The following is a 15320-nucleotide window of genomic DNA, read 5'->3' as shown; positions in this document are numbered from 1 at the left end:
TGTGCGGGGAGTGGTGACAGGGGTTAGGTGGAAGTATATCCCCCATCCGAGGGCCGCAACGACATCTCGTTGCTCCCCTCCATCTGGTCTGCTGGTGGTCGCCACTGTGGCCACTGTGCCCATGCTGCCACACGCCACCACATGCTGCCACACATCACAGAGTACAGAATCCTGTGGATTAATACACACTTTGGGCCAGGTGGGAACGCCCATGTGTCTCCCCTTGCAGGGACTAGCTTGACACACTGCCTTGCAACACTGAGGGTCTGCTGCATCATCTCTGGTGCAGGGTCTGGGGACCCTTTTGAGGGGGGCCCCTTTGGGGGGCCCTTCTGCTGTGGATAAGCTTCCACTCCCCCTCCGGTGAGGACCCCTCAGCTGGGCTCTTCTGCACAGTGGAGGATGGGCAGTCACTGGGCCTCTGACCACAGGTTTTTCCAAGATACCCAAAGCTTCTCCTCCCTCCACCCTTTGGTGTGAGGGTCTGTTCCAGCCTGGCAGCTGATAGCCCTGGGGCTGTGGTCTCCACCTTGGAGGTGTTAAGCTTGTGCTTTGTGAATGTCCCCAGCCCTGAGTTGTTACTTTATCTTATCTTCATCAGCAAGCAGTGTAAGGCCTCAGTCAGGGTAGGGTAGTCTTCTCTGCAGCTTTTGTAATACAGTTTTTAAAATCCTTTAAGAAAATGTTTAAGTCATAAATTACAATATTTCAGTCTCTGATACCCATGAATCTCTTATGTTTTTCATAGGTCTGTGCTGTCAACAGAGGAGAATAGGTTTACAAGTGCAGAGGCCAAGTTCAGCCTTTTTCTGCACATGCGTAACTGGGGAATTTTTTCTCCTTGCTTTTTGGGGACCTCTGTAGTGCTATAGCATATTTCTCACTCACGATTCCCTGAAGTGATCTTTGGTGGGAGCAGGAGTTCCCTGTGGGTAGTAGCATGGCCCATGGATAGCTGTATCTTCAGTTGGTTAGCACATACACACAGATGCTCTCAACCATTGAAGTCTTCTCAGTTACAAGAATCGTCACTGAGGGCACAGCAGTCTTACATTGTTTCTGCAAACAGCCGTGTAATTCTGGGGTTTTTTTCAAAACCTTTCAGTATTGTGGCACCAGAGCTGAACTCCGAGGCCACTAATTTACATCCCTCCCAACTAGCTGTATAGTATGTCAGTTTATCATCCTGCCTTCCAAGCCTTAAAAGACTTAATGAAATAAGATGGACAGAGACAGATGTAGTCTAGCCAAAGGTCCCCTCATCACATTACCCACAGTACTTATTTTTGTTGTGTGGATTAGCAAAGGGTTAGTTTGGGGGATAAAGATGGCAAAGGAACTCTTGTTCTGAAGATCCATAACTGCTCTTTCAGAATCAGAAAATTAGGCAGATGTCAGAGATGTGGTTTTAAGGTGGAAAGGGAGAAGGGGGAGAAGAAAATCATGAAGTTGTCAACCTTGGCCAATGTTCAGTCTTGAGCACATCATTGTAGTTTATGACTTGGGTTAATGCCATAATTTCTGGGCCTTCTGTAAGTTCATATTCTGTTGCAATCCACTCTAATCACAGAGGAGCAAAGAGAGCTCTCTGTGAATAAAGCAGAAAGAACCATGAATATTCGTTCCAATATTGGTTCGAATATTCCCCAAAATGAGATAAAACCCAAAAGAGGTTAGATGTTGATACCAAAAAATTGATATATTTTATTTAAAAGAGGGAAAGACAAAGAGAAAAGAAAAGAAAGAAATAGAAAAAAAAGAGGGGGGAGGGTCAGGGACAGTGACAGAGATGAAGTCGAAGCATATCACCCCCTCCATGGGTCCCAAGGATGTCTCCTTGCTCTCCTCCATCTGGTCTTCTTGGTGGTGAGAGTCCCGCGCTGAAAAGTATAGAATCCAATGGATTAATCACGTTTGGGCAGGTGGGAACACACATGTACCTCCCTGAGGGGGACCAGTTGGACACTGTCCCTTGTAAGACTATGGATCTGTTACATCATGTAGTATCATGTGCAGTGCTCTGGTGCAGGGTCTGGGGACCTCTTTGGGGGTGTGTTACGAACTAGTTTAACAAAGAAGACCAAAGGAAACTAAGCCTCTGTGAATAAAATGGATGGGACCCAGAAAGTTTTGAATTATATCCAAAAAACATGATTAAAACCAAACGAGGTTAGATGTTGGTGCCAAAAAATTTGATATATTTAATTTAATAGTAAAAGAGGCAAAGAGAAAGAAAGAGAAAAGAGAGAAAGAAAGAAATAGAAAAAGAGTTGTGTGGTGGGGGTGGGTAGACAGGGAGAGAGTGGCAGGGGTCCCAGCATCATCTCGGTGTTCCCCTCTATCTGGTCGTCTTGGTGGTGAGAGTCCCCCGCCACCCACTGCCACCACACCAGGAAGTATAGAATCTCGTGGATTAATATACATTTGGGCCAGGTGGGAATGCCCAGGTGCCTCTGCTGGATATTTTTTTTTAAAGGCACAGGCTCAACCAGGTACCCTGAGGCACCATCAGCACTTTCCAGTCTGTTCATCAAAGAGCCTGATTAGCAATGTCTGGTGTGGTGTGTGGAAAAACTGGGAAGCCTGAGGCAGGAGGTGAGTGCTGGAGGCTCAACGTGCAAACGTGAGTCACAGCAGGTCTTACTTCTCCTGCCTTTGTTATTGGTCTTGGTAAAATTTCAGTTGTCCATGTGGACTCTGAGCTTTTTTAAAAATTGCCTTGACTATTTCTATTAAATGGTGTGAAAGTGTGCATTTTATTGAGAAGGGAAGGAAAGGAAATGCACACTGTGAGTAATTGCTTATAGGTTTCTTATTGTGCTAGTGCTGCACATAAATAGTGACTTACTTGTGTGCACTTCATTCTGTGGGAACAATTGTTCCTATATAAAATGTGTTACCTGAGGAGATTGCTGTCTAGGTGTGAAATGACTGAAGGCCCTAGGTGAGACCACAGGAAGGTTTCAGATCTCATGGACAACAAGTTAAGAGTAACCTACTCCCTGACTATTGAAATACTGCTCTGTGTTACAGGGGGAGGAGGCTTCTCCCATTGCTGAAAGAAATTACACTGAAAGATCTCCTATGTTATTTTTCTGACAGTGTTGTACTTGAGATATATATTCAGTTCTTGGAGTGTTTCTACAGCCCCTGTTTCTGAACAAATAGTTGGACTAGCATGAATTATGTGTAATTTTTGATCTGCCCTACTCAGGCCAGAGATGCAATCTGAATAAATTAAAAGGTTTTATGGTGCCAGAAAAGGTGGCATGATCCAATTGGAATGAGTTGAAATTCACTCGTTTTGTCCAAGGATAGGAAGAATTGGTTTTCTTTCTGTCTGAGATGAAAAAGGGTTGGTGTGTTCACCCATGGAGATCTCCACTTCCCTTGCTTGAGGGCTGGTTAACAGCTGTGTTCCTTCACAGTGAAGTTATGAGAGCTTGGCAGTGTTTGGACACACAAGTACTGTCTTTGTTTAATTTAATAACAGGATCCTACCTTCATTAAATGTTGTAACTGCCTTTTTTTCTAGAGATAAAAGGAGAGTAATGTAAAAATATGACTCTTGGAGCTGTAGTGCTTGGCTGCAGCTAAGCCCTGGGACAAGAGAGGAAAATAGGAAAGTCACACTCGTTGTTTTGTTCATTAGGTCATGAGAGAGTGGGAAGAGGCAGAACGCCAAGCAAAGAACTTGCCAAAGGCTGACAAGAAAGCTGTTATCCAGGTAAAGGAAAATGCAACCTTACCGGCTGGGGCCCCAGTTAAGATGCATAGGGAGCTGGGTGTGATGTAATTTTATAGTCTACTTTATGGAGATTTAATGTTATTCTCTGCTCTTTTTTTCTCTTGCTGTGTTTGTTTCCTGCTGTTAGTGGCTGCTGGGTGTCTCTGTACTTTGCAGCCAATCCCTGGAACAGCAGTGCAGGACATTGCTCCTGACTGCATGGAGAGGTAGAATTCCACTTGAATTTAGATTTACCTTCAGTGAGAACTGAAAACTCAGTTGCCACAGGCTCCTATCAAAATTTAGGCCATGATAAACTAATACAAACTGCAGGATCTAAGCTCAAAGCAGAGATGGAAAATGTGATCTAAGGAAGGAATCGCCATCAGTTTTGTCTGAAAGAAGCCCTTAGCCAAAAATTATTTTATCCAAAATGTATTATAATTCAAAAATTCTGACAAGCCAGACACTCCTTGAATCCCACTGTCAGGTATTATTCAACACTGCTGGAATGTTTTCAATGCACAACTATAAAAAGGAAACATTCAGAACTAGATTGGTTTGCACATTAGGTCCCACAGCTTTACTCTCTGTGCATTTTATTCAGACAATCTTTTCCTTTACTGGAATAAGTTTGGGCTCAATTTTTCTTCCTGGCAGCCAGTTTACAAGAAATTATAGTTACTCCGTTCAGGCTGGACATTTTTTTCTCCCTGTGTAGATTTGCTCATGAAGTTGTGTTGATGGCTCTCAATGGCAGGGGTGTACACTTGCCAAACTTCACCCTCCCCCAGGCACAATTTCTGTGGTGCTGAACCTCTGTCTCGGGGCAAACGAAGGCGGTTGTGCTAGACATGTCAGGAACATTTTTATTAGATTAATAAAATCCTGAATACAGGGCACTGCAGTTCACACTGAAATCAGTAAAAGGTGTGTGCAGTGCAGAATTTCTGGGAGCCAAACTACATTAACAATGGGGAAGGATTTTGGTGCTTTGCAGACAGAGGTGTTCACATATGCTGGTCTATGCTGATGTCTTCTCTGTTTCTGTTGTGATTGGTGTTTTTTTCAGCATTTCCAGGAGAAAGTGGAATCACTGGAACAAGAAGCAGCAAATGAAAGACAGCAGCTTGTGGAGACTCACATGGCACGAGTGGAAGCCATGCTGAATGACCGTCGACGCATTGCTCTGGAGAACTACATCACAGCCCTGCAGACTGTCCCACCCAGAGTGAGTGCGATACCACAAACTTTGCCAGCTGTGTCAAAATCATTGCAGTTGTCCTGGAGGAAATACAGATGTGCCCATGTGCAGTCCAGCTTTGGAGCTGGGAGCATGCTCAGTGTGCGAGAGCTGCGACAGCAGTCAGACAGTTTGCACAAGCTCCCCATGTGCGTACCTGTCGATGGATAGATACATACATAAAGATACTTAAGCAAATCACATGGAAGTTATTTGGTTGTCAAAAATTGTAGCTGTTGACAGATCCTGCATGAGGAGGATGAAGTGTCCCTTCAAGTGATGCACATTAGGGTACTTCATCATGACAACATGGAGCTTAAAGATAGGATAGTTATGATTTTTTGTTTTGTTTGTTGAACTGTTGAAGTGTTTGGTGAAGGATCTTGTGAGGATTGTTGAATAGCATGAAGTTAGCACTCTAGAAATTCGAAATTGTCTGCTTTGGATGTGATGGCTATTGGTGGGTGTAAACTTGTACATTCAGATTGCAGATTGAATGGAATTTAATGGCTCTATATCTCTGACATCTGTTTTCAATACCACAATAGCTGGTCAGTGACCTCCAGAGGAAGAGAATTTGCAAAAAGACTGGGGGAAAGCAGTACATTGTTTTATATATCTCTGGCGTCTTAAACACTTCCTAGATGGAAAAAACATTGTTACACTGCTGCGTCTTTTAGGTTATTTGACCTCACTGGGAGTTATACCAACATGGCTAACATGATTAAATTACATATTTTCAGTAAATTTCCTTCTGAGGAGAAACCTGCATATTTGGTAACCATGGAAAAGTGATCATCATCTTAGTTCTTTATCATCATCATCATTATTGAACTTTTTTCTCCATCCTGTGGTGCGAAACTCTCTTGCTTTTACTGTGTATGCCAAGTAAAAGTTAAAATCCTTTACTTAGATAAAAGTGTCATGGGGTAACTTCAGGATAGTTATGTGAAGAGTTTCTGTATATTTTGCAATATAGTAATTCGTGGAAAATGAAGTTAGTCTGTGTTAAATTGGTAGAGGATGTTATTTGGCCTGAGTGTAACTTGCATGTTACGACCTCTGACCACAGTGAGGGTAGTGAGAGGCTTGAACTCATTAGGAGACAGGTTAGCAAGTTATAGGTTGGGATGCAGCTTCTTTTAGGAAACTGGAGTCTGTGGCTCAGAACTGAGGTGAGGTGAGTACATGGACTGGCTGCAGGTCATGTTTGCTGTCTTGCGGTGTGCGTTTGGGTAGTTCACGAAAGATAGGGTTTCACATTTGGCTTTGGAGCCAAGCTTTCCTGCTTTGAAGTTGAGCCTTGTACAAATGTAATCCTGTATGAAAAGTACCCCAGTAAAATGATTTGCTTTTGAGCTGCGTGTATATCAGGCTGGCAGCTTGGTTCTGCAGGTACCTGCGGTTGTGGAAGGGTATGAGGAGGACCACACACAACAGCAGAAAGGTCTCTATAGCTGCCAAAATGTGGAATGCAGAAGGTACAAAGTGAACTTCAGCTGCAGAACTCTAAGGGGCAAAAATGTTAACAGTGACTTTGGGACCAGAAAAACTTGCATTTTGTGCTTGTGTTGCTTATAGTCAGCTCCCAGGACATTTAAATTACTGATACATTTCCTGTGTCAGGGGGAGAGCACCAGACCTGAAAGGTGACATGAGTCCAGTAAAAGTAAGTTTTGAAGGTACTGCTTAAAAGACTGAAGTGCATCCTCTGTTGAGTATATATCCTATATATGTCCTACAATAGCCAATAATTCTGAAAGGAGCAGGCAGCAAGCATGGAGGTAACATCAGCTGAAGGTGCTACCAGACAGGGACTCATCTCAAAATAACAGGGGTGAACAGTTTAAAAAATAATGTCTTTAAACAAGTCCTTGGTCAGTCTTGTAGATGGTCTTGTCCTTGCCTTAGCATTTTTTGGTTGTATGCTCTATAGCTGATGACAGTTGAGGTGTTGAACTGTTGGTCAAGTGTGTGCCAAAGCACTTGAAAACACTGACCTTGAATTTAGCAGGAGGATTTGTCTGATTGTATTAAGAAAGAGGGTGAAACCTGGGGAGTGATTGATGATAGCTGAACAACCTAATGAGTTAATCCTGTCCACTAACTGCTTCACAGTATGTGGAGCCGGAAATCTAAATACACTGTGAATCCAAACTTTGGGTGTCTAGCCAAAGAGAAAATGGGATTAATGGAAAATTCAGCTCTCGTACCCTAGCTGTATTTTGCTCTGGCAGTTCCCTAGTAAAGTAAAAGTGCGTTTGATGCAGCTGTGTTATCTTTGGGAGAGTAATTCATAACCTTCCTGATAACTTTTAAAGTATTATTAGAAAAGGTGTGGGAGTGGTGGGGTTCTGGAGTTCTCAAACTATTTTTAAGAACCCCCTTCACAGTCTGCTTCAAGTCAAATGGTTTGCTATTAGTATGTTTACGGCAAAAATAGATTCTAAATATTTTAAGTGATGGAGTCTCTTTCTCTAAAGTTGTGAGGAAGAATTTGGATTTAAATTTTAAAAAATGAATTAGACTTTTTAATTGAAGTGCTGCATGCAGTTAGGAGGGTTAAAAAAGTCTGGGACTCCTTTGTGAATAGCTTCTGTATCGGATCAAAAACTGTAACTGCAGGTTTTTTTCATGTGTTACACAGATGATTGCCTAGGGCCAGTGTCAGAGGTGTGTGCCTGTGAGTACCACTCAGGGCAGCAAGGGAGAGAGGGAGCACAGAGAGATGAAATTGCATAGTTTCAGGGTCTACAAGAAAATAAATTCAAGCAAAACCAAATATTTGTACTCTTGTTCTGTTCTCAGAAGCACTGTCATGCAGGCTGCCCAGAAACTCAAAATTTGATCCTCATTCTTGATTCCTGATGCAGCTTAGCTCTGCTGGTGTAGTTCACTGCCTTTGGGGTGCAGCTGTTCAGTATCCAGTGTCAAAATACTGTATTGTTTCATCCTGCTTGATGGGCTTACTACAGGGGAGGAGGATTAGTAGCAGCTGGAAGCAATATGCCTCTAGTTTTTAAAACAGTTGGAAGTTTTCCCCTTCATTTTGTATGTTAAATAGGGGAATTCAAATCCGTCATTCTCTGTGAGCAGATTAATTCTGTAATGTGCTTGTATTCCCTCTTTCAAGAGCATGTCAAATTTTTGTGGATTATGTCTCCCTTTTTAATCTTTGTTGGTAAGAGAGGCGCATTATCCATGGGAAGCTGGTGATGGGTGACAAAGACAAGCAGAAAAAAAATTGATGAAATAAAGTGTTTCAGGAGAGGGAAACATACAGGAAAACTTTGAAAGGTAATTAATTAACCTCTTTACTTTGTGCATAGATTAAAGTTAGCATGTAATCCTTAAAATCAGTTTAAAATGCTTCTCTTCTAATTCAGCACTATTTTACTGAAATGTAAATTCTTGCTGAGAAGAGCAGGATCATTAAGATCAACCCTAGCATGTACATTAATCCATCTGGCTTTTTTTCCCATGTTTTCTTCAGAATTTACTCTGTTACCTTTTATGCTTAGGAGTGTAGTGTCTGTTCACAGAGAGAGCACAGCACGGGTTGAAACTAGTCAGGTTTGGCTATTTGGACAGGGAAGAGGAATCTGCAGGGGGGTCCATGCTCAATGCCTCAGTGTTTCGGAAGCTTAAAGCATTTCCTGAGCCTAAGCAGGTTGCTGTGGAAATATGCAGTTGGAAGCAAGCCAAAATGTTGCTGCTGAATTGGTGATAAAATCCTCCTCTGCAGCAGGAAACAACAGTCCAGCTCTAATACTCCACCCTTAAACTCTGCTCCTCCAAACCCATAAACTTCCAGCTGTGGAATTCTTCACATATAGTTAATTTTGAAGGCTTTTTGTGAAATAGTATGGATTTCAGCTCTGTTTTTATACAAAGTCAGATTTCAAGAAATGTGATCACCTAATTCCATTTTCCAGTGCCTTCTGAAGCTCTTGTGTGAATAAATCCAGAGTGTCTTGTTTTAAACCCTGGCAGGTTCATTATATCTAGAATTAAGAGTTTTAAAATAGTGAGCAGAACCAAAATTTGTCTTAATTTGTCGAAGTTCAGTAAGTTGAAATACTTAAAAACAAATAATGAGATTGAGTCAAATAGTTTTCATTTTATTTGGCCCCTGGAGGTGTCCTTGAGAGGGGAGGCAAATGTAAGTCTTGGGCACCATTATAGCCATGTGATTTTGATGTGTGAGATAACACGTTTTGTTACAAATTAGCAGAAATTATGAAGGCATCTTTAACTCCACAGGACAGGTATCTGTATGGGGATTTATTTGTCTTGCCCGTGAGTAAGTGTTGCATTCATCCTGTCCAACTTTTCTTGAATGTTTCTAAAATGAGCTACTTCCCTTGATGAAACATGACCTGCAAGTTAATAATGAAGCAAGTGAAATATGTACTGAATATGGTACACAAGGTATTCAGAACAGTGAATGAAAAGAAGCAATTGTTGCACATTCCAAGAGTAGTAATTGGAAGGGACTGATGATTGATTTTTCTCTAAAGGCAAGATTAGATAGCACAACACAGCATTGTGAAAGTTTCCTCTCTGATTTAGAGTGAATTTTGATCAAAATGACAAGCCAGCTCAGAATTTCCCATGAAGTTCCATGGCACAAAGCCAGGAAGTTGTATTTTCAACACACAGACGTGCTTTATTACGGTTTTTATGTGGTTTCTCTGTAGTAAGTATTTTGGATTTCCACAAAGAGATTTTTTTTTTCATGAGGATAGATTTTAGCCATGCAAACTACACTTGATATTTCCATTTTCCAAGCCCAGTGAAACTGCACTGTTTCATCACTCCCTTAAAATCTGAAGTAGCAGATTAGGATCAGTATAGAGATCATGGTGGGGGGACATCTGCATGTTTATATGTATTTATGTGTGTGTGTTTATATATAACTTGCTAGAAACTGGATTGTGGGCATTTTAGATCTCATATGCAAGACCACAGAAAGAATCATCTTCTAAATAAGAGACAAGGCATATTCTCTACAGCTGTAGGTAGAACATTAGTTCTTAATGGCACATTGTCACCCTAGGTAGCCTATGTAGCCCACATACATTGTCTGTGAACCTGTCTACTTTGTACCAAATGTATTGAATGCATGCAAGTCCCCATGTACTCAGGAAAGCTATATAAAATAGTACTTTGACAACATTCTCCAGAATAAACAGGATTTTAAACTAATAGCTATAAAATACCTGAAGACATGAGCACATCTGTTGGACGGTCACAGTAGCTTGTAAGGAGTACAGTCAATCTGTACTCAGTTGTAGATAAAAACAGTTTTTTGAATCTGCGGGAAGGGGGAGCTTTGGAATGAGTTTGATGGGAGCAAACGATGTTAGAGTATGTGCTTAAAATAGCTGGTAGGTTCACATCTTATTAGGTGTGTCTTTTTTGCTGCGTTTGCCTGAACAGTGAGTGTGTGCCATGGGACTGTGGATTTAAGCTTCTTACCAGCCAGTCCAGAGTTTTGGAGTACACAGTAGCCATATTATTCCTAACTAATGAGCATAGTTAATGAAATAAAATGTATTCAGAATTTGGTGCTGGATCCTGTTGCCTAGGAAGTCACTAGCCATTCTTGTCACTGCCTAAATGACAGTCACCAATGTCATCAGTAGTATCCTGGTTGCCTTCAGAGGAAGACCAAAACAAAAAAAAAAAAAGGAAACAAGCCAACAAAACAGGTACAGATCACTGAAAATAGTGGAATTATTTCATGAGGCTTAGGTAGCCACTGGTGGCTGATCCAAGTTATTCTGTGAGATGTTTTTTACTAAGACAGTTACAGACATAAACATGCACAGTTTTCCCTGGCAAAACACATAGCAGAATTTCAAGTGTTAGACCCAGAATTTTTTAAAGAACTTTGGTGGTTGGTACATTATTTAAGAAGAGCAAGAGGTGCCAAGCTGGCCCAAAGATGTGTCAGCCACTTGTTTTTCTGTCATAGACATGTCAGAGCTGAGGCCTTGGAAACTTAATTTAGCTGATAATAGAACCACTTTGATTTATAATTTAGTCTGAAGATTCCTGCCTAGGGTCGAAGTAATAGACAGCTGTGGATATAATGGCATCAGACACAAGGTCTGGGTGCATCTCCTCAGCCTGTGGTGCCTTTCCCTATCTCTGTGCTTGACCTAGACCATTTCTTGTGGCCCCTCTAGTCTACCATCACAGGAGTTCATATCACTACTTCGTCTATTAGATTTTTTTTTTTCTGCTGAAAGTGTTTCCAAAAATCAGGAAAAATAAAAACTCCTTAACACTAGCGTAGCATTAAGAAGCAAGCATTCTTTATTCAGCCAGATGCATGAGGGGATATCTCCTCCTAAATTGTGCATGCTGAGTACTGTTTAGATACTATATTTTACATACATATTCATAGGTTTTCCTAGAAGAAACATATATGTGATAGTGATTTCCTCGAAATGTCGTAACTGGGCTTGTTGCTTTCCAGTTCTTCTTCCTACGGAATAAGCATTTTGCAATTCCGTAGGCCAGTGGTTTTTGAATAATGAGCATTGTATTAACCCACCAGTTGCAAACAATTTTTAATCTGGCAACGGAAGTACTTCTGCAAAAAGTGGCTGTATGTGTGGGGCTTTTAAGTAGAATCAGTTCACTCAATAATGACATTTAAAAGAAAATGGGTATGAAGTACAATGCAGAGGGTGGGACTTGAGGTGAACTGCTTTTGCTGATGCAGAAATTTGTCAAAACTCTGCAAGAAGTAAGTCTACTGCTTTCTGCATCAAGAAGAAAATTATCAATTAATTTTTTAAGTTTGTTTTTTCAGTCTAAGTTATATTCAACTGTAGAACATGGTCCTCATTTATGGTGGGTGCCACACTGTGGTATGCAAAGCCCAGTGAAGAGCTGTCATTGTTCATCACCAAATCTAGCAGTTTTGCCTCCAGCCACAGCCCTGAAACCATGAGGCAGAAGTGCTGCAAAGTAGTTGGGCAAGTTGGAGGTCTGACCTGATCCAGTGTAGCTGGGACTTCCAGAAGGGACGAAGAGCTGGTTTAGTTCATGTCAGATGTTCAAGAGATACCACCACCTTTTGGGGATTTTTGATCCATGTGGAAATGACCTACTATATTACCGTAAGAGCTGGGGCAGGGCATGTTTCCTAAAGGTCACAAAAAAGACATTTTTGGCAATAAAAAGTCTATGTGGTAAGTCTTCTAATCCATTTCAACTTCTACATCACGGGATCTTGGGTACATATGTATCTCGGGTCTCAGCATTCCATTCAGGGAATCCTGTTCTTTCCATAGATGCCTACATACACCCTGGGAGCTTGCGTGTAGTGCAATAATGCCCTGCTGACCAGGAAAGCCTTGTGTGCCTGTGCCAGGTGATTCAGTGCTTCACAAGGACATCTTAGCTCTGCATCACCTGTTGTTGAAGCAATGTCACAGGCTTTTAGGCCATGTGAGATCACCAGCAGGGCTGAAGCATGCATATGGATGGTTTTAAAACCAAAACACTGAAACTCCCTAGGATTGTATTCCTACACACAGTGAGTTTCTAGTGGATTTTTGGGGTGTTTTTCCTGCTTGAGAAAAAGCAGTCTCTGCCCCTCTAAGGAAACACCTTGCATTAAATATTCTTTAATTGTCCTAAACTTGAATTATGGATTTCTGCTGCATCACAGGAAGATTTCTTGGTCAGACATGCTGGAGGAACACATTTCCATTTCTCCTTTATAGTGATATGTTTGGGACATTTGTCAGTGTTAGAAAAGGCACTGAAAGTGGACTGCCAATGTACCCAAGTGACTACTACTGCTGTCAGTGGTATTTGTTAGGTATTTTCCATATTGTTGTCTTATTAACAAGTCTACTTGTAAAGTCTCATTCACACATTCCAGTGAATACACACATGCTATGGGAAAACAAAAGTTATTCCCTTCTGGTTTTAGACATGATACTTAACATGGAATATCTCTTAAAAAAAAAAATTAAAATGAAACCTTTTCTGTCTAGTCTACCCTAGTCTGTTACCTTGATGTGTCTTGGGGGCAAGAAAAGTTGAATTATCAGGAAAGGTAGCTAAATTTTCTGTCTTCAAAATTTTCTTGTTGTTAAACTTTCTGGTCTCCTAGCATTCATTTCGATAAAGCTTTACAGTTGACATTTCAGTTGTTTCACCGTTACCACAAAGTCGTGAGGATTACTCACTTTCCAGTATTTGTCCACAGTTTCTTGCAATTCATCTGAGAGTATTTGGCTTTGGGGACTTGGAGTTATTTTCCTCATAAATGAATTTTCAGCAATGGGGACACTAAGTTTAATTCTTTGGCAGGAAAAGGCTTCACATTTCTCTGTTTCTGTCTGACATATATTCTCCAAATAACCTTCGGTTTACTTTCCTCAGACATTTTTGAATCTGTTCCTTCTCTTATACTGAAGAGATTCTGAAATCTTTGGACTCCATATCTTAGTATTCATCTCTCGTGTAAATGTTAAATCAGTTTAGGCTCTATATTTGTCCATGAATCTAAGCCTTCTTAAAACTTCACCTTCACCCACAGTTCTTTCTGCTTTGGAAAGCTGTGCACAGAGCTTCTGACACTTATTTTATCACTTCCACACCTTCTTCCCTGTGTCACTGTCAGTGCCTAGACAAGCTGCTCATTCTTTAATCTGCTGCACAGTAAGGTCACCTTTCTATTCCTTCTCACTGCTCAGCAGCTTCAGGTAGGATGCACAAGCACAGCTCCACAAGTGAGAATGGAGGGAAGGCAAGTGCATTTCCAGTATCCATGATCATCTCAGAGTTAAAAATGGCTATCTTAGCTGGATGCTGGAGAACACTTCCTGTTTTGGCAGTGTATTATTGTGCAGAGCAGGAAAGTACACAAGAATACATGTCTTAGCCTTCAGTGCTCTGCCATCACTATGTATATTTTCAAGTTCCCTTCAGCTGCTGATCTTTTCTTTGTATTCAATTACGTGTCTGAAGGTGCATATCTAATAGGTTTTACTAATTAAAATTACTTGCAATAGACTTAATATTTTTACAAAATCTGGCATCTAAGCTGAGAAACTGCAGAAGACTGGGCACATGTCTCTTTTTTCTTATGGGTTTTTAGTCAGTTACATGTTCTGCATGTGTATGTTCTGTACCTCAGCTCAGTGGTTCTTTTCCTCTTTGTTTTCTCCTCTGGTCGAGTAGCAATAGTGGCAGGGCAGGAATATTGTGAATTTTTTTTTCCTTAAGTTTTGCAGTCAAGTCTGGGGATTGATTATTCATAGGAATATAGAAAATCTGAACACTCTCCTCAGGAGCATTACCTACTGCCTACAGCTACTATTTAATGGTGCATCCTGATGGTGTTCAGTTGAGTGGATGTTCCTTATATAAGTCAGACCTGCCTTCAGAAGATAGCACCAATGGCTTTTGGCTTGGGACACATCTCCAGCTCAAGAAATGATAACATGTGCCATTCTCAACTGATGGTTTTTTCTTCTTTTTCTTCCCTGTAGCCTCGTCACGTATTCAACATGCTGAAGAAGTATGTGCGTGCTGAACAGAAAGACAGACAGCACACTCTCAAACACTTTGAACACGTCCGCATGGTAGACCCAAAGAAAGCTGCCCAAATCAGATCTCAGGTAATCCCCACTGATGGTTAGTGAGGTTGTCTTAGTTCATAACTATTGTGAAATTTCTGTCAACCTATTTTTTAAAAAATACTGAACTGTCTGTGGACAGCTTTAAATGCAATCAAAAATAATCTGCTTTCCATCAGAAGATTTAAGCAAAGTGATATAGTAGTGTGGGTATGATTTTTCTTCTGAGAACTAAAAACAGGTTTTCTATCTGTCTGGACAGTGAGTCAGTCATGGACAAGTCCTGAGGAGCCTTCCAGATCATTAATGCTGAGAGTCTTTGTTAGTGCTTTGGTAAATAATACCTCTGGGAAAACATCAGTATTAGATTGAACAACAACACATGGTTGTGCTTCCCTCAGCTGGCAGAACCAGAAGAGATGTAGCCATCTGACTGCAACCAACCTTTCTGTAGTCATTGCAGAGGCACTTGTCTATAAATGTGATTAGTGTGATGCACTTGAGTTTAATATGTTCCTTTAAAATAGTGTAGTTCATGGCATTTAACTGCTGAATGTTACTATAGTCCTCAATGCATACGTTTTGGACCAGCTTTTATCTTGCCTTCATAAATCATAGAGGGTAAGAAAGCAAAAAGAAAACACCCAAGATTGAAGATGTAGCTGGCTTTCAAAACAGCAATTAAAATTGGAGTCACAATGGATAGACTGTAAAAACAGTGTACTGGAATCTGTGGAGT

General features: G+C 41.0%; 1 protein-coding gene across 4 annotated transcripts in view; it reads left to right on the top strand.

Annotated features, from left to right (window-relative positions):
- The window catches only part of APP (amyloid beta precursor protein), a 176983-nt gene that overhangs the window by 113732 nt on the left and 47931 nt on the right, over positions 1 to 15320 (top strand). For all 4 annotated transcript variants that reach the window (XM_008631658.2, XM_008631662.2, XM_008631661.2 and 1 more), the window contains 3 exons: positions 3653 to 3727; positions 4800 to 4958; positions 14495 to 14623. In XM_008631658.2, the coding sequence (XP_008629880.1) occupies positions 3653 to 3727; positions 4800 to 4958; positions 14495 to 14623 (363 nt within the window). The remainder of the gene's footprint in view (positions 1 to 3652; positions 3728 to 4799; positions 4959 to 14494; positions 14624 to 15320) is intronic.

Source organism: Corvus brachyrhynchos, unplaced genomic scaffold (assembly GCF_000691975.1).
Source record: "Corvus brachyrhynchos isolate BGI_N302 unplaced genomic scaffold, ASM69197v1 scaffold3, whole genome shotgun sequence".
Taxonomy (NCBI): domain Eukaryota; kingdom Metazoa; phylum Chordata; class Aves; order Passeriformes; family Corvidae; genus Corvus; species Corvus brachyrhynchos.
The sequence above is the reverse complement of the archived record's forward strand: the minus strand, read 5'-3'. Positions and strand labels throughout refer to the sequence as shown.